This window comes from Microcebus murinus, chromosome 6 (assembly GCF_040939455.1).
Source record: "Microcebus murinus isolate Inina chromosome 6, M.murinus_Inina_mat1.0, whole genome shotgun sequence".
Lineage (NCBI taxonomy): Eukaryota > Metazoa > Chordata > Mammalia > Primates > Cheirogaleidae > Microcebus > Microcebus murinus.
The window spans coordinates 51499392-51526955 of record NC_134109.1 but is presented as its reverse complement, the minus strand read 5'-3'; the positions used below and the strand labels follow the sequence as shown (position 1 = coordinate 51526955).

General features: G+C 34.1%; 1 protein-coding gene across 1 annotated transcript in view; it reads left to right on the top strand.

Annotated features, from left to right (window-relative positions):
- The window catches only part of FANCM (FA complementation group M), a 58521-nt gene that overhangs the window by 21673 nt on the left and 9284 nt on the right, over positions 1 to 27564 (top strand). The window contains exons 10-19 of the mRNA XM_012782791.3: positions 3243 to 3449; positions 5255 to 5468; positions 10009 to 10166; positions 11375 to 11530; positions 13364 to 15242; positions 20158 to 20252; positions 20374 to 20442; positions 23052 to 23180; positions 24277 to 24433; positions 27167 to 27273. Of these exons, the coding sequence (XP_012638245.3) occupies positions 3243 to 3449; positions 5255 to 5468; positions 10009 to 10166; positions 11375 to 11530; positions 13364 to 15242; positions 20158 to 20252; positions 20374 to 20442; positions 23052 to 23180; positions 24277 to 24433; positions 27167 to 27273 (3171 nt within the window). The remainder of the gene's footprint in view (positions 1 to 3242; positions 3450 to 5254; positions 5469 to 10008; positions 10167 to 11374; positions 11531 to 13363; positions 15243 to 20157; positions 20253 to 20373; positions 20443 to 23051; positions 23181 to 24276; positions 24434 to 27166; positions 27274 to 27564) is intronic.

Below are 27564 nucleotides of genomic sequence, written 5' to 3'. Positions count from 1 at the left end.
CTGGTTGGATATGGTGGGGAGTATCCTCCTGAATCTGATGATAACACCTTTTCCAATCGTCAAGTCAGATTATAAGTAATTTAAGGGGTTTAGACATCTAGTGGGTGATTATTACTACTATTAATATTTATGAATGAAAACTGAAGTGAATTATTGCCTTGGAGGTCAAGCATTTTCAGTTTTAGAAATATCCATAGTACCTTACCTGGTCTCTGGCCAGTTTTTATATTAGTAAATTTTTTTTTTTTTTTTTGAGGCAGAATCTTGTTCTGTCACCCAGGCTAGAGTGTGGTTGCATCATGATACCTCACTATAGCTTCAAACTCCTGGGCTCAAGAGATTCTCCTGTCTCAGTCTTCCCAGTCTTCCCAGTAGCTGGGACTACAGGTGTGCACCACCATACCCGGCTTATTTTTGTATTTTTTGTAGAGATGGGGCCTCGCTCTTGCTCAGGCTGGTCTCAAATTCCTGGCCTGAATCAATCCTCCCTACTTGACTTTCCAAAATGCTAGGATTATAGGCTTGAGCCATTGAGTCTGGCCAATAAAATTTTTATGTAGGCAAAAATAACCCTATTTATTACTCCTATACATAACTGCTTTCATAACAGCACTTTTATTATGAAATGAGCTTTCATTTAAATAATTGTGATTGAATTATTGATTTATTTAGAAATGGGATATTAAGGTAGTAAGGGAATGGGGATCGGATCTTTTAGGGCCCTGTAGGTTATTTCCATCTTAGAGACTTTTTTTTTTTTTCTCTCAGTGAGATGAGATGATGCATTTGGAAAGTTTAGGGCAGAAAGTCCTGTCCTGATCTACATTTTAAAAGAATCACACTGGTTGCTGTTCTAAGAACAAACTGGGCAAGGGGTGGGGGTATGAGTTGAAGCCCAGAGACCAAGTTAGAAGATATATTACAATAATAATAATAAAACAAAAAGCATCCAAGTGAAATGTGAGAGTTATCAACTGTATAACTTAGTACTTAAGGAAATTGGATGTTTCATACTTAATAACCTAATATATATTTTTTGAAGGTCAAGCTGACAGGATATATTGACAAAGTAGAGTGGGGTGTGAGATAGAGGAGTATGGGTAGAGTCCAAGGTTTTTGGCCTGAAAAACTGAAAGGCACTGCTATTAACTAAGATGGATAAGACTGCAGGAAAAGCAGACTTGGGAGAGAATATCAGGAACTTCGTTTTGGATGAGTGGAGCTTGGTTTTGGATAAGTTAACTTTGACATGTCTATTAGATTAATGCTTTTTGAACTATCAAAACTGGTGGAGGACCAGTTTATTTCCTCCTACTATATTACATACTGATACTTTTGAATAATATATTAAAATTGAATTACTAGAAAAGTGAAATTAATGAAAAAGTTCAAGTCTACATTTAAAAATTATTAGAGACAACAAACATAAAATTACTCTGTCAAGGTTCTAAACCCTTAATTTTTGTACTTATCATCTTGTTGGCCAGTAATAAACAGTTCATGGACTATACTTTGAGTAATACTTTTAAATATCAAGCAGAGATATTGAATAAACAATTGAATATAAAGTCTTGAGTTCATGGAATTGTATATTCAATGGCAGGTCAATGTCGGTCCTGGGCAAATAAGTAACAGTTTAGTTTATACATATTAACTAAAAAGGAAATTATTTGACATCTTCTATTCATCTGTTAAATATTTATATTAAAGAAATTTTTTTTGTATCTCTGGCACTGTGGCCTATTTTTTTTTTTTTTTTTTTGGAGACAGAGTGTCTCTCTGTCACCCTGGGTAGAGTGCAGTGGCATCATCATAGCTGACTGCAACTTCAAACTCCTGGGCTCCCAAGCAATCCTCCTGCTGAGTCCCAGCCTTTCAAGTAGCTGGGACTTACAGGCACATACCACAATGCCTGGGTAATTTTTCTTTTTTTTGTAGTGATAGGGTCTTGCTCTTGATCAGGCTGGTCTTGAGCTCAAGCAGTCCTCCTGCCTTGGCCTCCCAGAGTGCTAGGATTACAGGCGTGAGCCACCATGCCTGGCCTTATTTTTTATCTGAACAAAAAGGCTATTGACTTTATTAAATTACATACAGGTAATATTAGATCAGTCTTTCCTTGGCATAATGTCATTACAGATTCCAAAAGGAAATGAATTATTCTTAACTTTTAATTATAATCATTGTTTTTCCCTGTACTCTGAGGATTTCCATATTGAAGGAAAATCCTTTGACCAGTGCTACTGTAAAGATTAATAAGAGGACTTAGCGTGATAAATTTATACTTATTATCCACTTTGAAGATTGTTGCTCTTAACAATAGAACTAGCTTAAGGATTGAGATAATAGTTTTTTTTTTTAAGTCAGAGACACAAGTTCAAATGCTGACAATTATTAGTGATACTTTAGACAAATAGCTTAATTTCTCAGGTATTCAGTTCTTTTTAAATAAAATGCAGTGGTGCATCTGCCTCATAGGGTTGTTGGCAGTAGTAACTAGTATATGAAATACTTAGTACAATACCTAGATGCTACCATTTTTATCAGCTGATTTAGCTCTTGGTGTTGTATTATCTCATTTAATTATCACCATCACCACTCCACAATACGTAAACCTGCAAAGTGGGTGTTGATATACATGGAGAAACTGAGGCTTAGAGCAGTTGAGGACTGAATTTATAGGCATAGGGAAGTTTTTCAAAATGTTCTGTTAATTTTTTTCATTAACTTGTTCTTATGTTATTGTGGTTTCATTACACTGAATGGAGAGAAATCCTGTAATGGCAGTATAAAAGATATGGATTCTAGCAGTAATAAAACATTCTTATAAATATAAGAAATATTTATAAAGCATTTCAGATAAAACTATTAATATACATTTAGGTCTAAGGTATGATAAATAGGAGCAATTTCTCTAGGCCATTTATGTGCTCTATGCCCCCTTTAATGGTGCTAAAAATAAAATTTGGAGTTTCTTATTCAATGAGAAACTGTTATATTGTTGACAAATCCTTTTGGTATTACAACCTTTATTAGAACAAAGGAATTAGAACTGCTCTTTCCATTTTACCATAATCTCTTTGGCTTATATTGCCATTTTGTGACTTTTTTCCCTATTCTATGGTATCTTTGATGCTGATTTTTAACCTAATTTCACTATTTTGGGGGTGAGTGGGAACAATATGCTTTGATCTAGAATTCTGTTACATTTGCATCTAGTTATTTTTAAACCATTTTTATTTTAGGTAGTGAAACGATTTCGTGATGGTGGTTACAACACATTGGTTTCTACCTGTGTTGGTGAAGAAGGTTTGGATATAGGGGAAGTTGATCTTATAATATGTTTTGATGCTCAGAAGAGCCCAATTCGTCTTGTACAACGAATGGGCAGAACTGGCCGTAAACGTCAAGGCAGGATTGTTGTTATCCTTGCTGAAGGACGAGAAGAACGTGTAAGTAGTCATATAGAAATATGATTTGACACTCGAAATTTCAGAAATACAGCCCAAAGACAAATGTCAACATTTTAGCATTCAAAGTTCAAACAACATTCAAGTAATTATGGTTATTTTTCCTCCTTCGTGTTTGAGTCCACCTTTTCTTGTAATTAGAAGAATTTTTGACTGGATTCAGTTTCCTAATTTTTAGCCATATTAAAAAAACACATTTTATTAAGTATTAATTCAGAAATATGTAGATACAAAAATGAATATGTATTACTTTGTTTTACTATTTCCCTGTGTTTCTAAGGCCTATTTTTTCTGGTTTTTTTAGTTTAGTTTCCCTTAATTATAGTGAAGTGAGAATGGTTTTTATATTTTAAAGGGCTGCCAAAATAACTAACGGAATAATAACCAAAGAATATGTACCAGTGACAGTATGTGGCCTGCAAAACCTAAACTATTTTATTTCTGGCTCTTTAGAGAAGTTTCCTGACGCCTATTCTAGGTGATAAGGAACTTGAATTATATTCATATTTTGGTATAATCATAGGTGACAGGCCTTTCTAAATATGATGTTAATGTTATTTTGTGTTTGATACGCTTAAGTATTAACTGATTTTTATAATCCATTGGGACTAGTTGAGTGGCCAGATATACAGTTTCATATTAGAGATCTCCTCATCAACTATAACAGTTTTTAAAAATTAATTTAAACTGTCTTCTATTTCCTTTAAAATCATCTTGAAAAATGAATTTTCCCCTAATACTTTTCATGTAAGTATAGTGTATTCATATATAATGTCCAATTTATCCATAAAGTGATTCTAATGTAATATTTGGTAGCTTATAAAAGGCTATGTATTATCAATTACTGGAATTGACTTCTAACTAATTGTGTTGCCTAGCCAAATGAATTAACTTCTCTATTAAGGTATTATTAATAGTTTTCTTACTGTAAAATAGTAATAATGGCCCACATTTAATGAGCACTTAGTCTGGTGCTTTGCTATGTTCTGATTGCTTCAGATTTATTATATTAATTAATTGTGAACCTCTTGTAAGAAGAGTAATGCTTTTGGTGTATATACAAAAGAAAACCAAAGTTTAGAGAGATGAACAAACTGAAGGAAGGGAATAGTTAAAAAGAAAAAGCAACAACAACAAAAAATCCTAAACCATATACTTTTGTAAATATCAGCCTTATTCGAAAATAACAAGATAATTAATAAAAAATAGATTTCCTTTGTGTAATATAGTTGCTGAGGGATGAGGTAAGCTTTTCTAATAATAGGTTTTGAAATGATTTTAATTGAGTTAATCTAATAGTTTACTGATAGTTTTTTTGTGTGTGTTTTCTTTGAGACAGGGTTGTGCTATATCACGCAGGCTGGAGTGTAGTGGCCCAATCATAGCTCATTGCAGTCTCAAAGTCCTGGGCTCAAGTGATCCTGCTGCCTCAGCCTCCTGAGTAGCTAAGAATACAGGTGTGCACTACCACACCCGGCTAATTTTTTTATTTTTATTTTTTATAGAGATAGGGTTTTGCTATGCTGCCCAGGCTGGTTTTGAACTCTTGGTCTCAAGCAATCCTCCCACCTTGGACTGCCAAAGCACTGAGATTATAGCCACTGCACCCAGCCACTGACAGGTTTTAAAATTCAAGACAACAGAAATTCTATTCTCTAAGTATTTAAGTAGATCAGGGTTTAATTTTATGTTTACAGTAACCCCAAACTAGTGTATTAATTGCTTGTTATGGATAAATGATTATTAGAGAAATAATATAATTTGACATTTTATATTTGTTTTTACAGATTTATAATCAAAGTCAGTCGAACAAAAGAAACATTTATAAAGCTATTTCAGGTAACAGGCAGGTCATTCATTTTTATCAAAGAAGTCCACGAATGGTTCCTGATGGAATCAATCCAGAATTACACAAAATGTTCATCACACATGGTGTCTATGAACCAGAAAAGGCTTCTCGGAACTTGCAGCGAAAGTCATCCATCATTTCCTGTAGGAATGGTAAGTAAAACATTTTGCATTTAACATATGCTTTTTCCCTCCTGTTCTTGGTTAGCAGGTCATATCTTGATATAATATTTTTTCTTTGAAAAACTCAATGAAAGTTCTAAGATGTTATGTGTGTTCACATTGGAAAAGATAAGAGATTTGTGTTGCCAAGGGAAGGAGACAAACAATGTCAGTACAGGGTGATAGAAACTCAGTGTTGGGGAAACTAAAAGTATTATACCCGTCCATCCTCTCTATAAAGTATAGAAAAGAAAGAAAACAGTTTTATCGAATAAGCATGAAACCAGATTACAGTGTACATTGTTGGACTATCTGCTAAGAGATAGTCCAGAAAGAAATAGTCTCCTATAATATACCCCCAGGCAGTTACAGTCATTTTCATACATGTTCTCAAGATTAACAGTAACTTGTCCTCATATGAGAGGACGGCACCATTTGCTGTATATTCTTTCATAGTTCATCCCATATGCACCTGGTAGCCATTTGTGTTAGTTGCCTTTATCTAAAGGAATAATAAAACTTATCTATATGACAGGCAAATAGTGACAGCTCATAAAACGATGCCTAGGCTAAACTACCAATGGAGATTGGCATATAGGGCCACTATTTTCCTTGATTTCAAAGAGATATTTCCTAAACCAACAGTGAGGAACCTGCAGCCTTAAGGTCACACATGACCTTCTCTAGGTCCTAAAGTGCAGCCTTTTGACTGAATCCAAATTTTACAGAACAAATCCTTTTATTTTTATTAATACATTTTTGTTCATCTTTTATATTTTTATTTTATTTTTAAAATACCAAAGAACAAAATAAGTTTCAACAAAATAATCCCCCCAGATTGACTGGCACAGTTAGAACATTAGTAAGCCATAAGGGCTAAATTGATGGCTGCTACACTCATGGTTTAGTTCTAACTTCCCCACCCGACTGTCACCACTACCACAGGAGGCTGGTTGGCGAGTTTATGGGAGTCAAGTACACCAGTCTGTCATTAGCATTTGACAATGGTGTACTGTTTCTGTTTGATGTGGAGTTTGTGAATAGTTTCATAGCTTGACAGTGTTTTCTAATTCTGTCTGCTTCATAATCCATCCATGTCAAAGAAGATCAAGAGAACACTGAAGGAAGAAAACAGATTTTTTAATGAGGATTGGGAATTGCAATATTATCTTCTTTCTGCTAAAGATAAAATGATTAGCTTGTCTTGTTATACTGCAATATCAACATTAAAGAAATTTAATGCTCATCAGCATTATAACACTCATAGGGACCACAAATATTTTGAATTAGAGGGAGAGGTGTGAAAGGTTGTATTGCAGAAATTAAAATATGAAAACCAAAAGCAAAGACAATTCTTTCAAGCAGTGATAAGATCTGGAAATAATGCCCACTGAAGCAACTTATAAAGTAGCTTATATATTCAAGAAAAAAGGGAAGCCATTCATTCAGTAATGTAGAAATTGTGAAAGAATGCATTGTCAAAATCTTAGGATGCTTAGACTCTCATGTTTCAAAATACAAACAGCTGCCTCTTTCAAGGAGAACCATAATTGATCAGCAGCATAAATTAAACTTCAACTTAACAGAACAACTTATTGCAATACTTCAAAAGGAAAATATATATTATTCAATCACTTTGGATGAATCAACTGATACTACTGACACTTGGCACAGGTTTTATACTTCATTCGGGTCATAACAGAAGATTTTCTTTTTTTTTTCATGACCCAGAGTTAAAATTTTTCTTTGCTACAAAGAGTTACTTGCTCTAGGCACCCTTGTGAACAGAACATGGGGAATAGATATCTTCAACGGCTTCAAGATAAATGTCATGAAGTTGGAATGAATTTGACAAATTTAGTGCATATATGTACAGGTGGTGTACCTTCCATGACAGGAAAACATGAAGTGTTTATTGAACAGATTAAAAAAGTATTATGCATGTGATATCTTATTACAAAAAAAAAAAAGTATTAACAGATCCAGATGCTGTCATTTCTTTTCATTGTATCTTGCATCAACAAAATCTCTGTGCTAAAACTATTTGAAGTGACACTTTGCAACAAATTATAAGTATTGTTAACTGTATTTGTACAAATGCAACATTGGCTTGGTCAGTTTTGTAACATGCTAAAGTTGAACCATGAGGTATTTAGTGTGGATTTGCCATATCATTCTAAAGCACCTTGGCTATTGCAAGGATAGGTGTTACCCAAAATTTTATCTCTGCAAGAACAGACAGTTAAATTTCATGAAGAACAGAATCAATAATGTGAATTATTGATAGAAGATTTCTATAGGAATGCAGCATTTCTATGTGGTATCATGTTAAATCAAAACAACTTGAATATTTCTTTGCCAGGTAAAACTAAGTCTATATATGATAGGTGGCAAAAAATCCAAGCATTTTGAAAAAACATATCTTTGTTCAAAACAATTCTTCAAAAGGAAATTTCAGATGAACATTTTCCCCAGTTAGCAAAGGTCATTGATGAGCAGGATGATATATGTGAATCCATCTGAAGAATACACAGCTGTTATAAACTATTAATTGGAGAATACAATGAAAGGTTCACTGACTTTGAGAATCATGACAGCACACTCAAAGTAGCATTTCAGCCTCACCTAATTGATACCATTAAGGCACCTAAAGAACTACAGATGGAATTGAAAACTATTTGTTAATTTTAAAGTTAACTAACCTTTTAATGACTTTGTTGTGTCTGCTTTGAAAGACATGTTGCAGCATGGAGACCCACAGTTTCAGTTAGTTCTCTAGACTAATAGTTTTCATTTTTAAGTATATCTACTGTGAGCTAGGCTGATGCCACAGCTATGCAGAAATGTTTTTCTTAAGCAATTAGGACACAGGTAGGGAACTTTTTCATGTTGGAAGGCCATATTCAAGAAACTTCAATCAGATATACTTAAAATGTACATTATTTTGTAAAAATCTAACTACTGTGTACTTAATAATTTCAAAAAATGAAAACTATTTGTTAATTTTAAAGTTAACTAACCTTTTAATGACTTTGTTGTGTCTGCTTTGAAAAGAATTTGGATATTTGGTTGCAGAATGGAGACCCACAGTTTGAGTTAGTTCTCTAGGTGGATATCAGTCATCTGTGACCTTAAGGATGGCTTGATTTGGGTTAGGGAGGAGAATGTAGATTCGCAGCAATAAGTGTTTGAAAAGCAAGAAAGCATGTTTCAGGCATGTTGCTGAAGGCATGGGTATTCTACTGCATTTTTCCGTATTTCAATTGGATCTAAGTATCAATGATTTTAAAATGTTATCTACTGAGAGTTTAATCAATTCCATCTGTAGTTCTTTAGGTGCCTTGATGGTATCAATTAGGTGAGGCTGAAATGCTACTTTGAGTGTTTTGTTTCTTTTGTTTTTTGAGACAGAGTCTCACTCCGTTGCCCTGAGTAGAGTGCCCTGGCATCAGCCTAGCTCACAGCAACTTTAAACTCCTGGGCTCAAGTGATCCTCCTGACTAGCTGGGACTACAGACTCACACCGTGACACCTAGCTAATTTTTCTATTTTTAGTAGAGACAGGGTCTTACTCTTACTTGGGCTGGTCTCAAAACTCCTGAGCTCAAGCAGTCCTCCTACCTTGGCCTCCCAGAGTGCTAGGATTACAAACGTGAGCCACAATGCCTGGCCTATTTTGTCATTTTTTTTTTTTTTTCTGAGACAGAGTCTCTCTTTGTTGCCTAGGCTAGAGTGAGTGCCGTGGCATCAGCCTGGCTCACAGCAACCTAAAACTCCTGAGCTCAAGCGATCCTATTGCCTCAGCCTCCCAAGTAGCTGGGACTACAGGCACGCGCCACCATGCTTGGCTGATTTTTCTATATATATTAGTTGGCCACTTAATTTCTTTCTATTTGTAGTAGAGACGAGGTCTCGCTCTTGCTCTTGCTCAGGCTGGTTTCAAACTCCTGCCCTTGAGCGATCCACCCGCCTCCCAGAGTGCTAGGATTTACAGGTGTGAGCCACCGCGCCCAGCCTTATTCTGTCATTTTTTTAAAACAACAGATTTGTTTCCTTTTTTCTTTACTCCTCTTCTTCCTACCCTTCCCTTTAAGACTTAAGCTAAAAACCATTTTTAAAAGTCTTGGCCTTTTTTCCCCCCTCAAGCTTCAGATGAACTTTCCAATACTGTTAGGATAGAATCATGATACTAGTTTTCATAAGTTATCTGACCCTGTTTCATGCTATGTCTTACACAACAAAATGGAGAGAGTCCAAAAGAAGCCAGGACTGTGAGCCCACCTACCTGGCCCTGTTCTATTAATGAAGTAATTACCAAAGGATATCTCATAGACAGAAAGGGGTGAGGGAGATTTAGAAGCTAGAAGTGATAAACTGAGGGGTTTTATATGAAGAATGCTAGTTTTAAGAAGTAGAATCAGTGGTTTAGTAGAGGTGAGTAGACATAAACAAGTAGAGAGTTTGAGTTGATATTTTGTATGTGCCTTCCAGATTTTTTTAACCTCTTTTCACCTATTTTTTCAAATTGAAGGAATGAAGCAAAGTAACTCAAAGAAAGATTGGTTCTTATCAGAAGAAGAATTTAAATTATGGAACAGGCTTTATAGATTAAGAGGCAATGATGAAATTAAGGAGATAATATTGCCTCAAGTTCAGTTTCCATCTTTACAAAATGAGGAAAATAGACAAGTAAGTTGAACATGTTTTCACATGCTCTTTATAATTATCATGTAATAAATAGCTTTGGGAGTACTGGGAGATGTTCATGATTAGAATGTCAACTTACTTAAAAAATTTGGAAGGTAAATCAATTTGAAAAAGAATCATAAAGTTTAAGTTTATAAAACTACTAATTCTCTTATTTACTGTACATACATTTTTTCCACAGCTGTGATTTTTTTTTTATAAGTTTTGCCTTTTTTATTACTTTCTGCAATTTAAACATTTCTATATAGGCAAAATTTTATATGGTTGTCACATCACTCTGCAATATACCATAGTTCAGTTGGCTGTTTTCTTTTTGTGTTTTGGAATTCTTTTTTATTTTTTTAAGAGCTAGGGTCTCCTTTTGTTGCCCAGGCTGGCCTCAAACTCCTGGGCTCAGGTGATTCTCTCACTTAGCCTCCTGAGTAGCTGGTACTACAGACATGCACCATCACACCTGTCTTTTTCAATATTTCACTAACATAAATTATATTGCCATAAGCATCTTCATACAAACTTTTTTATTTTTTGAAATTATAGTTAAAACTCTAAATCAAATGTTGTTTTTTATTTTGTTTATTATGAACAAATTATTGAAGAACTGAATGAAAGTCAAGAGAACTGATCAAAGGTTGCACATTGTGCCTAAAAAGCTGGGGAGAACCACCTCAGGAAAAGTTGTTCCCTTTAGATTTATAAGACATGCCTTAAAAGACTATGAGAAATTTTATTTTATTCACTAAAAGGGAGAATAAGGATTGGCAGCAGGCATAATGAAGAGTTAGGATCTCTGAGAGATGATGAATGCTTTCTTATTAGAGTGTAGGAATATAAACCTAGCAAACTAGTAGTATTAAAGCTAAACATTTTCTTAAATATATAAATATATTTATATAACTATATTCATATAGTTATCATGGAACTATATGAATAGGAATATGGTCAAGTTGTAACTAATATAACAGTTATTTTAAAAACGTGTTTAAAAAAATTTTTTTAAATGTATTTAAAAGGGCATCTTTGTACTTTATGAAATCATTTCCCTTTATTCTCCTGAGATTTCAGATGGGAGTACCTAAATGAATTGAAATATATTAGGCTTATTATCTATATATTAATAAATGTTTCTAAAAATCAGTTTGTGTAATATCAGTGAGAGTTTTTATTTTTATTATTTTTTTTAAATAATCAAGACTCAAGAACCAACCATTGGAATTCATCAACTTTCTCTCTCTGAATGGAGAGTGTGGCAAGATCATCCTTTTCCTACGCATCAAGTCGATCATTCAGATCGATGCCGCCACTTTATAAGCCTTATGCAAATGATAGAGGAAATGAGACACGAAGAGGTAGGGTTTTATTGTAACTTTGTCTTGCTGGTATGATGGTGAAACTAGAGTTCTTTTATTTTTCCTAATTTGAAGTCATAAGAAATATTTTGTTTTTCTGTAGAGCTCCTTGTGATCTCAATAAGGAATGAGTTTTCTACCTTAAGAGAAGCAATAGATTTAATTGAAGAAGAATATTATCTGTAAATATTGATCAGTATAAAATTTGATGGTTTATATAAACTGTAAAACTAATTTAGGATTCATGTTGGATTGAGATTTATTGAGATATTTTCTATCATGTAGGTAATTTGGTATCTCTCTTATCTCCTGGTGGAGTTTAGCTAATTATTGGTTTCTTTTTTTTTTTTTGAGACGGTCTTACTTTTGTTGCCCAGGCTAGAGTGCTGTGGCATCAGTTTAGCTCACAGCAACCTCAAACTCCTGCTTAGTGATTGTGTCTATAAGTAACTTCTTGTGCCTCAGTTTCATCTGTAAAATAGGGATAATGATGATACTTTGTAGAGTTTTTGTGGGGATTAAATGACCAAATATATATAAAGCACTTAGAATAGTAACCGGCACATAATAAGTTCTCAATAAATTGTATCTGCTGTTTTCATTATCAGCAATTATTCATGAATACTTGTAAATAAAGTAATTAGTTGCGGATCCCAGAAAAATGTGTGCCTTCAAATTAACATATTTATAGAGTGCCTTCCCTGTGCCATGCTCTGTTCCATGCCTTATGGCCATATCTGTGAACAAATCAGATAAAATATTCTGCGTGGAGCATATATACTATCACGGAGACAGACATTGCTCACATTATTATTTATTTATTTATTTATTTTTGAGACAGAATCTCACACTATTGCCCAGGCTAGAGTGAGTGCCGTGGTATCAGCCTAGTTCACAGCAACCTCAAACTCCTGGGCTCAAGCAATCCTGCCTTAGCCTCCTGAATAACGGACTACAGGCATGTGCCACCATGCCTGGCTAATTTTTTCTATATATTTTTAGTTGGCCAATTAATTTCTTTCTATTTTTAGTAGAGATGGGGTCTCGCTCTTGCTAAGGCTGGTTTTGAACTCCCTGGCCTTGAGAGATCCTCCTGCCGCAGCGTCCCAGAGTGCTAGGATTACAGGCATGAGCCACCACGCTCGGCCTTGCTCACATTATTATTTAGCAAAGCAGAGAGGTAACTGCTGAGGTCCATGAGTAGTGGAGGAATCCTGATTAAAGTAGCATTCTTGAAGAGAAATAAGAACATTAGAGATTGTAGTTTTAGGTACTGACTTAGAGATGAGTAAGACCTAGAAATTCACTGTAAGAGTTCTTGATTGAAGACTTTGTTAAGAATACAAGTACATTCCAGGTTACAGCCTAGTAGACATACAGATACCATTATTTCAGAAGTTCTAAAACCCGTTCTTAGTTTACTGCCATTAAGAGTACATTTAACATCTGTATGTGTTTTTCATTAATATATATATTAATTTCTTAAGTATCTATTTTTAGGAAGTTAGAATAATTAATTAAATGTTAAATTAAATTAAAAATAGTATTTAGATTCTTATATATTCATTAAATTTATATCTGTGAATAGTTATCGTGAATCTTTTGTGTATTAAGTACTGTTATACAAAAAAATTAACCAACTAAAGATAACACAATTCCATAGGAGTATAATTTATCACTTTATTTGATTTATTAGAATAATTTTTAAGGTATAAAAGAAAATTATTAGAACAATGTAATATTGTTTAGAAAATATTTTAATATAGAATGAAACTCATCTCTTAGATTTGTTATTTTGTTTTCTTGTGACTTTTTCATTTTCCTTATTTATAGGGAGAGTGCAGCTATGAATTGGAAATTAAATCTTACTTACAAATGGAAGATGTTAGATCAACATTTAGTGCTCCCAGGAACGAATATGATGACTTTGCCAATGGCACCTTTATTACTCACAACAAATTTTCTTTTACAAGGAATATAAATCAAGGCAGTTCATTCTCAGTGATGGAATCTGATGAACAATGTGCTGAAATTTTTAAACAAACTCATAGAAAGTCTTCTAAAGAAATGAAAAGAGATCAGCTTACAAAAGAAAATAATAATGGTGTTATAGAATCTTTAGACATTGACAGAAGTTCCACTGTTGAAAATATTTTTCAGGTAGACCTACCAAATGATACAATGATATTAGATACAGGTGAAGTTGCTTCCACATGTACTAATACTGAAAATGTTATTAATCAGCCATGTATATTAATGGAATGTCAGTTTGCAAATAAAACTACTAGTTCATTGGCTGGAAATTTTTTAGATTCTGGTTATAACAGTTTCAATGGTGAAAAATCTGTTTCATCTAACTTGCTTCTTCCATTTGAAGAAGAGCTTTATGTTACTAGAATAGATGATCAGTTTTATAATTGTCACTCATTGACAAAAGAGGTACTAGCTAATGTAGAGAGATTTTTATCTCATTCTCCTCCACCTCTCAGTGGACTCTCAGATTTAGAATATGAAGTTGCTGAGGGTTTTGCACTTGAGGATTTGCTTTTATTACCCTACGCAGAGCATTTACAAAATAATAAATCCACCTATTTGATGTCACAATTAACTGTGAATTCTCAACAGAATTTAAAATTGAATTCACTTAAACTTACTAATCATCATTCTAAAAAAAGTTGCCATTATGGTACAACTAATGATAAGATTTCTGATGCACCAAGCTTCTATGACTGTGATGATAAAGTACATAAAGATATTCAAAAGGAAAATTTAGTACTTAACAATCATGTTCAAATACACAAAGGTCCTGCCAACAATTTAGTTGAAGAAAACAGTAATGATGTCGGTAACAATGACCTCCCAGTATTGTTCACCGATCAGGATGAGAGTTTACCATTATTTGAAGATGTTACTACAGAATTTAATGATGTGAGGCATTCTCCCTTGAACAGTAAAGGCAAATCTATATGTGTGTCAGACAAAACTATGATAAGTGAAACGGCTCTAGTCTCTCAGTTCTTAATTTCTGATGAACTTTTGTTGGACAGTAATTCTGAATCCCAAGATCAAATCATCTGTGATACTAATCTTCGGAAATCTCATGAAGATTTGAGAGGTACACATGAGGAAAAAATGAAGAGTAATGAACATGTTTCTGATTGCTCTAGAGATTTATTTTCTGTTACTTTTGATTTAGGATTTCATAGTCCAGATTCTGATGATGAAATATTAGGACATGCATCAGATACAAATAACAATAGACTTCTAGATGATCTATCTGGAAGGCATTTGGATATTAAGAAGAAAAGCAATGCAAATTATGTTTCAAATCAAGCAGTAATAGCAAGAGATCATGGTGAAAATTTTATAAGTGGAACCATTACTATCCCATCAAATGAAGATATGCGGAGTCCAAATTTGGGGTGTTTTCCACTGAGTGAAGAAAAAAATAAAGAATTTATGTCTCCTGGTTATTCTCAGTTTTCTTTGCCGGTAGGAGAAAAAATTATGAGTACACCACTTTCTGAATCAAAGACACTGAACTCATTTTCTAAGATGAGAAAGGAAATGCCTAAGATGCCAGATTCTAGTAAAGAAAAAGTAAATCTACAAAGTTTCAAAGAAATATTGAATTCAACTTTTGATTGTTCAGAATTTTCTCTAGAAAAAGCTAGAAGTAGTGGTCAAATGTATCTACATCAGTCCTGGCAAGGTAAGATTCCATCCTTATAAAACTGATTATTTTTTCTAGAATAACTACTTTAGAATAATTATATAATTTTTCCAAATGTAATTTCTCAATATATGGTTACAATATATATTGAATTAGATAATTGATACATTTTTCTTAAATCGATGTTTACTGAGACTCATGCCATTTGGAAAGTATTGTGCTAGACACTGAAATATACACAAAAGTATAAGATTTGGCCCCAGGTCTTGATTATAAGACATAATTATGTGAGATACACATTTGAAAAGATGCCAGTAAATTGTGGAAATAACTACCAAATGAATAATAAAAGATTGGCTATTTAGGATCTTCAGAGGATGATAAAATTTTGAGTTAGATTAGACTGGGAAAATATACATAATATAGATTTTCATTTTGACTCCTTAGGAATATTTACTATTTGGATATGAAAATAGTAAAGCAAGAATTTTGGTGTTATAAAACGATGAAAGCAAAGAGAAAGAATAAAAATGTAAGATTTGGGAAGGATAGTTTGAAGTTGAGGATTTATGTATTAAATATTTGAGAAATAAAAATTGTATTTGGAGCATTGAGACCATATATGATAGAAGATCTAGAGGAATCTCTGGATTTTTGTGATCTAACTTTACAGTTACAGAAAAATTAGAAAATATAGAGATAGATATTTGGTATTAAGATGATTTAAGTATGCTTTAAATCCTGCTACATAACACAACTCTATTTATAAATTCTTACTGTATCAGGCCATTTATGAACTTTACTCCTTATGGTTGAAGAGAAAGCAGTTGTAGGATAAAATGAGACTTTCCTCACAACTAAAGAAGGCGGAGTGCACTGTATGAGGGAAGGGCATGCTATAGCCCTGGCGTGGGCAAGGCAAAGGCATTACTTGTAACCAAAATATCTGTACCCCCATAATATCCTGAAATAAAAAAAATGAGTTTCCTCTGTAAATCTTTTCCTTATTACATTATTTTTATTAGCATAGAAGGCATGATTCATGAATATTCTATTTAAGATGAAAGCATTTCAAAGAAAAAGTTAAATACATTTAATTTTAAAACCTAACTATTCTGCATAATTCAGAGTGTACCTGATATATGTATTTTTACTAAGTGTATGTTGCCTGTGAGCCTTCAATATTTGCTTTAATACTGTTATGTTAATGGGTAAAATCATTGTGTCAGATTTTTATTAAAACTTTCCTTCTAGCATGATAATTAACTATTAATCATGAGCAATATAATTATGAGCACATATATATTAGGGAATTATTAGTGATTTTTTTTTTTTTTAATTTCAGGGTATTATGAGGGTATAAACACTTCGGTTACATTTTATATCTTTGCCTCACCAAAGCAAGGGTTAGAGGCATGCCCTTTCCCTCTACAATGCTCACTGTGTCCTTTAGTTGTGAGTTTACCCCCGCAACCCCCTAATCCCTGGAGAATATTGCTACCATATGAGCACCATAGTGTTAATCAGTGTTTATGGCGGCACAATTCACTATTGCAAGGATGTGGAAACAACCCAAGTGCCTGTGAATTCATGTGTGAATTATTAAAATTTGGTATATGTATACAATGGAATATTACTCAATCATAAGAAAATGACAGTGATCTAGCACCTCTTATATTTTCCTGGATTGAGCTTGAGCCCATTATCCGAAGTGAGGTATCACAAGATCAGAAGAATAGGCTCCACTTGTACTCACCATCAAATTGTCACTCACTGATTAACACTATTAGTGAATTTTTTTTAGTATTTTTCATTCCACCTAATTCAAAGAGAGAATTTAAAGTCATTTACCACGTTATATGTATAAAACTATTTCATTAAAATACCACTAAAGCAGTTTTAAAAAGAAAGTCTCCTGGAATGAGTTGGTTACTATAGCTGAGTCCTGCATTTAACTCTGGCTTCCTTAGAAGGTAACAAAGAAAGAAAAACAGTTGATTTATATAGTGCTGATCTGCAGAAATGAATCATTCAAGTTTATCTGTCTAGACAGATGTTTTATTAATAGAGCGTGAGGAAAAATTTCCTGAGCAGTTTGTGTTAGTTATCTATTGCTGTTTAATAAATTACTCCAGACAACTGAGTGGCTTAAAAATAAACATTTATCTCACAGTTTCTGTAGGTCAGGAATTTGAAAGTTGCTTAGCTGAGTGGTTCCGGCTTAGGATTTCAACTGGGGTTGTAGTCATCTGAAGGAAGGCTTGACTGGCATGGAGAATCTGCTTCCAAGATGGTGTGTTCAAAAGGGGTTGGGGAGTGATTGAAGGTACATAGGAATCACTAGTCCATGGCCATTCTGAAATCCAGCAGAGCCGAGCCTGGAAGTTCCTTCATTAGTACTCGGAGCCTAGGAATGATTCTCCATGATCTTAGGTACTTGGTCCTTTTCATAACAGGCAGCACCTTTGAATTTTTTAGCCTGCTTCCTGCTGTAAAAATTTGTGGGTCCCAAGGCTTATTTTCAATTTTTAATGTCTCCATTCTTTTCATTTGTAGCTATATGCATTTCTTCTAATATAATTCTCATAAATCTTCGTGAGTCTCTTATGAATCTTATTGGGGTTCATTCCATTAACACTATCCATGCTCACAAATCTTTGGAAGAAAAGTTCTTCTCTACGTTGAGCTTCTGCTGAGATATCTGAAGGCAATTCCCTAAGATTGTTAGAAAGTCTGTTGTTTGACGAGCATACTTGAAATATTTAAGGGACCTTTTGTCTGACTTATTGGTACTCTGAGGTACCACCTTTGATATTTCTGAGGTCTTAACAAAGCATTTACAACTGCACCCTCAGCTTTACAATATTTTCCTGGCAGTCCTCTGGATTTGATCTTTGATTAGAAGATTTCTTAATTTTAGCATTGTTTGCCACGTGGAGAGTCTGGGAATTTTCCAAATCAGCAAGTCCCAATTGTTTCATGTTTAATAGTCCTGCCTTTATTTCTCTCCTTTTGCCTTTAACTCCAACAGCAAAAAGCATTAGATGGTATTTTAAAATATTTTGTCTGGAAGTCTTTGCTAGATTGCCTCATTTATTAGGTACTTTTTATGCTTTTCATATTAACTACAATGTTGCTAAACTTTCTGGTACTACATAAAGGATTTCTTTTCCTCCAATTTCCAGTAGGATTTTCCTTACTTTTCTTTAAGGCTATATCCATTGCCTCCTCAATGGCCTTATTGTTCCTACAATTTCTTTTCTTTTTTTTTTTTTTTTTAGAGAGAGTCTCACTCTGTTGCCCAGGCTAGAGTGAGTGCCTTGGCATCAGCCTAGCTCACAGCAACCTTAAACGCCTGGGCTCAAGCGATCCTTCTGCCCCAGCCTCCCGAGTAGCTGGGACTACAGGCATGCGCCACTATGCCCAGCTAATTTTTTCTATATATTTTTAGTTGGTCAGTTAATTTCTCTCTATTTTTAGTAGAGACGGGGTCTCGCTCTTGCTCAGGCTGGTTTTGAACTCCTGACCTTGAGCGATCCACCGGCCTCAGCCTCCCAGAGTGCTAGGATTACAGGCATGAGCCACTGTGCCCAGCCTGTTTCTACAATTTCTTTGAGGCTCTTCAAGCCTTCGTGAAAACTCTCCTGAAAGTTCTTTCATCTTCTGCCCATTATCTTGTTCGAAAACTACTTTCTCAGTTTAAGTTAGGGCAACTCCTTATTTCTAGGTCCCCAAATCTGTCTTATGTACCTATTACTTCATAACAAACTAACCCCAAAATTTAATGACTTAAAATAATAAAACATTTTTATTATCAAGGTTTCTGTGAGTGAGGAGTTCAAATGTGGCTTAGTTGAGTGGTTCTGGCTTAGGATATTTCATGGGGTTGCAGTCAAGACATTGGCCAGGGCTGCAGTTATCTGAAAGCTTGAATAGGTTTGGAGGATCTGCTTTTAAGATGGCTCATTCATATCACTGTTGGTAGGAAGCCTTGGTTTCTTGCCATGTGGACCTCTCCATAGGGTTGCTTGCTACATCCTTAAAACATAGCATCTGGCTTCTCCTAGTGCAAGCAATAAAACAGAGCAAGGTTGAGGCCACAATGCCTTTTATGACCTAGACTCATAAATAATACACTTTCACTCCCATTATAGTCTTTTGTTAAGTCACTAAGTCTGGCCCACACTCAAGGGGAGAGGAATTATGATCCACTTGTCAAAGAGAGGAGTATCAAAGAATTTGTGAACACACAACTGCCACAAAGCTCTTATGGAAGGTTTCATGAAAACACAAAAAGGTGTCTTCTATTAAAACTTTATGAAAGTGCAAAAATAGAACTTTGGTTAAGAACCTGAAAATGTGAAGCATTTGATTTCATCCATGAGGATTTTGTTTTTAACATTCCTCCACCCCCCCAAACGTGTAGTTCTAGTTATAATATTTTATTGAATATCTTACCAAATTTTATTTCATTCTTGTATACAAACACACATATACATATGCATGTGTACCCATACATAAAGAATCTTTTCATGTATTCTTTTATAGCCTGCATTTTCATGTTTTGACTCCTTTAAATAGGAAGAGAATAAGACACAAAAGATAGAAAAAATACAATAGATTTTAGAGGTAAATTCTAGGTTCATTGACTAATAAAATTATTTCTCTACCTTTTTCTGCCCTCATTTCAGATAAACTTGAACCCCATTCAAATATGTGTTTATTAGCAAAAGCTATTATCTTATTTTCTTCAACAGCACTTTTATTTTTTTATCTCTTCCCATGCTGACTTTTCAGCCAAACTTATTTCTGAAAAACTGTCTTTTTGGGAAGTGAATAAATGTTGAGATTGCCAGAAACAATTCTTATTGTAGCCATTAATAAAATAGATCGTTATCATTGGGTAAACTTAAATCTATTGACCAGATTCATTATTTTTTAAAATAAATTATAGATGAACAATTACTAACAAGTAATGAAAGTGAAGATGATGAGATTTTCCGAAGAAAAAGTAAAAAAGCAAAAGAAAATGTCTTAAAATCCCCTGAGGTAAGTCATTCAGTAATTACAATAATGTAATCCTATAAAAGGCTATTCTTTTTTATTCTCTGTCTTGAGCTTCTGCTGAGACTTTTGTTACTTTTTTACTTTATTTATTTACTTTACCTAGGATCAGAAAAATAGTGAAGTTGATTCTCCACTTCATGCTGTCAAAAAACGCAGGGTTCCTTTAAACAGAGTAAGTAAATAACAGATAATGCATAGTAATCCAAATTCCTTTGGAATAAATATTATAGGAAAAATGTTTATAGATAAATACATATATTTAATCTTACAAGTATGTGGTTAATAGAAAAATTGATATTATATCCTATGTGATTAGAATTTCTATCTTCTGTTAGTTTTCAGAATACAGTCACTCTAAGCACAATAAATATAAATATTGGATAATTTTAGACTCCCTTAAAAGCATCCTACATTTATCAGTACACTTCAGCAATTCAGCAAACATTCATTAAATACCTACTATGTATCTACTGTGTAAGATGCTGAGGATACTATGAAGAATATATCCTGATGCTGCCTTAAATCACCTATAATCTAATAGAAGAGACAGATAAATTAACAGATAATTTCAATATAATGTTTTACATTGAGTGATAAGAAAAGTTAATTCCTTAGCCTACATCAGGGGTCCTCAAACTTTTTAAATGGGGGGCCAGTTCACTGTCCCTCAGACTGTTGGAGAGCCGGACTATAGTTTAAAAAAAACTATGAACAAATTCCTATGCACACTGCACATATCTTATTTTGAAGTAAAAAAAACAAACGGGCAAAAACACCCACATGTGGCCCACGGGCTGTAGTTTGAGGACGCCTGGCCCAGATATTTGGAGTTCTGGCAAGCTTCTTCTTTTTTTTTTTTTTTTTTTTGAGACAGAGTCTTGCTTTGTTGCCCAGGCTAGAGTGAGTGCCGTGGCGTCAGCCTAGCTCACAGCAACCTCAAACTCCTGGGCTCGAGTGATCCTTCTGCCTCAGCCTCCCGGGTAGCTGGGACTACAGGCATGCGCCACTATGCCCGGCTAATTTTTTTTTTATATATATATCAGTTGGCCAATTAATTTCTTTCTATTTATAGTAGAGACGGGGTCTCGCTCTTGCTCAGGCTGGTTTTGAACTCCTGACCTTGAGCAATCCGCCCGCCTCGGCCTCCCAAGAGCTAGGATTACAGGCGTGAGCCACAGCGCCCGGCCTCTGGCAAGCTTCTTGAAGATGATACCCTAGTTAAATCTTAAAGTGTGTGTGGCAGTTAGGCAAAAGAAGGGAGAGGGAAGGCATTAACAAATGAATAGCTTAAAGAATGACTCAAAGGTGGAAAACACTGTCTCTATTTTAGATTGTAAAGATAAAAGAGTTCCAGGAAGTAAAATTGGAGAAAAATTTGGGTCAGTTTTTGGAAGTCCTTATTCATTCATTTGATTACTGAGTGGGTTTGAAAGAAGGAAAGGAAAGAGTCTAAGATGACCCTGTGGTTTTGGGATTGGACTGTTTGGCAAGTGTGTCACAAATTTAGAGAAGATAAGAAAGAAATGGTGATTCCATGTTGAACATGTTTGAGTTTGAGGTTCTTGTGGAATAGTAAAGTGACAGTGTCTGGCAGGCATTGATGGCTGTGAATCTGAAGTTTGGGTAGGTGTGCAGGTCTTAAGGCTAATAATCATTTGTCCTCAGCTATGGCTGAAAGCTAAATTTGGAGATGAGCAAATCTTCTGTGTTTTAATTTTCTAATACAATCTAGGACAATTTGTGTAAAATTACACATTCTCTTTGACATAATAATAGAGTAATATCCTGATAAATGCATTTACCACACCCAAGCTACCAAACATCATAGCTTAGCCTAGCCTACTGTAAATGTACTCAGAACACTTTTAGCCCACAGTAGGGCAAAATTATCTAACACAAAACCTATTTTATAATAAATTATTGAATATCACATGTAATTTATTGAATACTGTACTTAAAAGTGAAAAACAGAATGGTTGTATGGGTACTTAAAGTACAGTTTCTACTGAATACATATTGCCTTTGCACCACTGTAGTCAAAAAATCATAAGCCAAACTATTGTTAAGTCAGAGACTGTATAATTAAAAATGCAACCAGTTCATATTAACCTTGTGTACTCATAAAACTTTACTAGAAAAATTGCTTGAATTTGCTACCTTAACTACAACATCTGATTGACTTATGAGAGGTAAATTAAAATATCAATAATGTTGATGATCAATCTGTTTCAAACTAAAATTATTCCTGTTAATCGAAATTATTTTGATAAACTTTTGCTTCATTTGACTGGTTTTATATGATTCTATAAGATATACAGTACTAGGCCTCATAGTAAAAATTTGTTATTATATTGGATTCTTGACTCGAAAAGATTCCTGTATGTTTGGACTGATGTTGACAGCCAAATTTACAGACTTAATTATTTTTTGTGAAGCCCTTGAGGATCTTCTGAAGAAAACACTGTTAAACTAAACATACAAATTTTCATCAAATATTTTTGATGTAATACTAAATTGAATGAATACCTATACTAGTATTACTTATATTACGTAATTTAGTATTTAGGTTACCTAAGTTACTGGTTTTTAAATTCTTAAGTAGTATGTTTTTATAACATGACTCTGACTTGTGAGAGCAATATTATTTGTCTAAGAAGAAATTATTGGGCCAAATATTTTAAAAGAAAAATGAAAATAAATGTGACAACTTTTAGAAATATACTAAGATAAAATAATCCAACTATTTTTTTCTTATGCAAGAATCTTTTTGAATTATTATAGTTAGAATTATCATCTAGTGACGAGAGTGAGAATGTTTACAAACCATATCCACAATTAGAAGACTTCAGGGGTTGTAACAGGAATGCCAGAAGGGGCATCAAAATCCAAAAGAGACAGAGGCACCTAAAGGTAATCTTTTTTACTTTCTTTACTATCTATATCTATCTATCTATCTATCTATCTATCTATCTATCTATCTATCTATCTATCTATCTTATTAATAAAGATCATTATTAACATCTTGTTTTCAAGTTTTCACATCAAAGTAGATTTCTTTATACATTTTCTTTATAGAAAAAAAACCTTCAATTTTTAAAAGTATTTTGATACCAATTTAGTGTTTGTTTGTTTTTTTAAGAGTTGGGGTCTTACTCTGTCACCCAAGCTTGAGTGCAGTGGTATCCTCATAGCTCACTGCCTGCTGAAACTCTTCAGCTCACGTGATCCTCCCACCTCAGCCTCTCAAGTAGCTGGGACTATAGGCATGTACCACCACCCCCAGCTAATTTTTCAATTGTGTTTAAGAAATGGCATCTCACTATGTTGCCCAGGCTATACTCAAACTCCTGGCCTCAGGTGATCCTCCTGCCTCAGCCTCCCAAAGTACTGGGATTACAAGTGTGAGCCATTGCATCCAGCCCATAATTTAGTTATTTTTACTCTCATGAAAATCTAAAAGTGTAGTATTTTTGCTTCTCTGTGTTCTGATACTTTTATCTTACAATATTCTGTGATTTTGAACAATGAGATGAAAAAACTTATGTATTGAGAACTTATGGATCAAATTGAAGGAAATATAGATACAGAAATCCAAGTTTTAGAATGATTGCTTTTACAATCATTGCGTTGTTTTTCTCATCCCTGTACAATATTCAAATACTTGGAAAAGTGTTCTCGGTGCTTTTGCCTTCTGATTAGTTATTTTCTGGTGTGGTATTTTTCCTGACAAAAACCAATTAGCCAGAAGACTCAGGAGACTTTATGCTTATTAAGAAACATTCAGAAGCTGATATGCTGACTTGTACTTTATTTTACTAATAACAGAATTATTAAGAGAAATTTTGAAATAGGTATGCTACTTTTTCATTTCTTCTTAGAGTTTTCTATTTTTATTATTTTTTATCTTAAAAGCATTGACAAGACGTCCATTTCCCAGAACTATTTCCAATCATGAAATAAAATGATTTTTCTCAGAGGTATCTTCATGTTTTCTAATTTGTCTTAGCATGTAGCTCGGAGGTTTTTAGATGATGAAGCAGAACTTTCTGAAGAAGATGCACAATGTGTTTCATCAGATGAAAATGATGAGTCAGAAAATGAACAAGATTCGTCATTACTTGATTTCTTAAATGATGAGACTCAACTTTCACAGGCTATAAATGGTAAATGTTATAATGATGCCTTAAATTTTTTCAATGTTTTTATTGTGCTTATATTTAAATATCTTAATAAGTTTTCAAAGAAATTAGACTTTAAAGGGAATTAAATTTAGTATGTGCAAAATAGTTATTTGGTCATTTTTATTCAAATTCTGTAATACTGACTTTATTTTAGACTTGGTTATTTATAGGTTTCTGTTAATTTGAATATTTCTCTCCCAATTGATCTTGGTGGCTTAAATATCAAATATTCATTTAATAAGTGTTTAGTGCCTACTAAGTGCCTATGTAAGGCACTTAAGAAGGATATATCAGTGAACAAAATAGACAAAAATGTCTCCTTATGAAGCTTATATTTGAATAAAAAGAAACAGACAGTACATATAATAATGAAATTATTTAGTATATTGTAAGATGAAAAAGTTATAGAGGCCGGGCGCGGTGGCTCATGCCTGTAATCCTAGCACTCTGGGAGGCTGAGGCGGGTGGATTGCTCAAGGTCAGGAGTTCAAAACCAGCCTGAGCAAGAGCGAGACCCCGTCTCTACTATAAATAGAAAGAAATCAATTGACCAACTAATATATATAGAAAAAATTAGCCGGGCATGGTGGCGCATGCCTGTAGTCCCAGCTACTCGGGAGGCTGAGGCAGGAGGATCGCTCGAGCCCAGGAGTTTGAGGTTGCTGTGAGCTAGGCTGACGCCACGGCACTCACTCTAGCCTGGACAACAAAGCGAGACTCTGTCTCAAAAAAAAAGAAAAAGTTATAGAAAAAATGGAACAAATTGAACAGGATAAGGATTTGTAGTGGCTGGATGGCGTTAAGGGTATAAATAGTGGATAAGTTGCAATTATAATTAAGGTCTTTAGTAATAGGCCACATTGAGAATGTGACATTTGATCAAACACTAGAAGAAGAGGTCTTTAGTGATGTGGATTGTTAAAACAAACTGAGACACAAAGATAAATTTATTAAATTTGCCAAGTAGGGAAGACCTGCTTGAGCAGATCTTATATATAATAATTTGTAGCAGATGATTCAGATTGGCTATAACAGAAGTGAAAAACACTCTGATTGGCTCTTCAGTATTCTGATCTTTCACAGATCTCACCATTTAGTCTGCTCTTGCAATCTCTGATGTTATTTAAAACAGCAAAGTTTCCCAAAGTTCATGACTTTAAAGAAAAAAAAGTGTTTAAAGATAAAGTTCTCAGTACTATATCTTTGATACTGATATGATTTGCAAGATAAGGTTTTATGTCCTAGATGTTCATTAACAGAAGTGGCTTTTGCAGATTTACAGTATAATCTGGTGGAAGAATGTTGATAGAAAGACAACAGCCAGTGTAAGGGCTCTGAGGCAGGAGTGCATCTGGCCTGTTCTAGGAACAGCTTTGTGGCTGGAATGAGGGAGAAAAGAAGTAGCAGGAAATGAAATAGTGAGCAGTTAGATCATGATCTGATATATTTTAGTAGAATTTCACTAGCATCTGTTTTGATAATGGCCTATGGGGGAACAAAAGTAGAAGGAGACAAGTTAAGAGGCTGTTGCACTAATCCAGTCAAGAATGATGGTGGCTTCTACCAAGATGGTAGCACTGAGGAGGGTGAGAAAGATTGGTTTCTGGATACATAAAGCTGACAGGATTTTCCAATGGATTAGAAAGACAAAGAAGAGTCAGTGGGCTTGAGCAACAGGAAGTATGTAGTTGCTGTTATCCGATATTTGGAAAACTGCAGATGGAGCAGTTTGGACGGAGAGTGGAGAGATCTGAAATTCCATTTTAGACACAATGCATTTGAAATATGTATGATTTCAAAGCTTTTTAAAAAATACTTTGAAAATCATATATCTTTTGTATTTATGTATCATTTCTTAAGTACCCTTTATTATAACTTTTAAAAATGATAGACATAAATAAAAACCCCCATGTTTCCTGATTTTTGCTTAATGAAAATTATGAAACAGACTTACTATTGACTATGACTTTTAATGTTTTTAGTGCATGTTTTCTTTTCTGCCTGGATTTCTTCTGTGTTTTGAATACTTCTATAAATCAGGTATAGTCCTAAGGTCTTTATATACCTTTATTTTTTATTTTTTTTTTATTTATTTATTTTTTTTTGAGACAGAGTCTCGCTTTGTTGTCCAGGCTAGAGTGAGTGCCGTGGCGTCAGCCTAGCTCACAGCAACCTCAAACTCCTGGGCTCGAGTGATCCTTCTGCCTCAGCCTCCTGAGTAGCTGGGACTACAGGCATGCGCCACCATGCCCGGCTAATTTTTTATATATATATATCAGTTGGCCAATTGATTTCTATTTATAGTAGAGACGGGGTCTCGCTCTTGCTCAGGCTGGTTTTGAACTCCTGACCTTGAGCAATCCGCCCGCCTCGGCCTCCCAAGAGCTAGGATTACAGGCGTGAGCCACAGCGCCCGGCCTTATATACCTTTATTTTTAATGAAAAGGCACTGTCCTAATTAATCATCATTTTTCAGAATAGAGAGATAGCTAAGGCAGAGAACTTAAATAAATTGTCCATGGTTACACAACTAGATATGATTTCAAAGGCAAAACTCCTAACTTTGCAATTTTGAATAATTGCTTTTAGACATCTTTCAATATATATTATCTTTTGTGTTTGAATCATGTATAACTAGCTGAAGTTAAATACTTTGACAGTTTTCGTTTAAATAATTTTGCCATATTATTTTAAATTCTTATTATCTTTATACAGATTCTGAAATGAGAGCTATTTACATGAAATCTGTGCGTAGTCCATTGATGAGCACTAAGTACAAAATAATCCATAAGAAACATAGCAACATAAACATTTTCTCACAGGTATGAACTATAGAAATATAATGAAGAATTTCCTAGTGGTGATGTTGAAATATGTTCTATCAATGAAGCCTCCATTTTGTTTCTAAAACTAGACCACCAGCACTGTTTGGGATAATTTCTGCTGTAGACCAAATGAATTCCCAAGATCCCTTTTAGTCTTAATTTGATCAAATTATCTTTTCTTTAATTTGAGCTACCTAGAATATACTATGAAATTTTCAATTAGAATGTTTAAAGGAAGTGAATAGAATTTCACCATCTAGTTATTTTTTAAATTTTCATACACTGTCA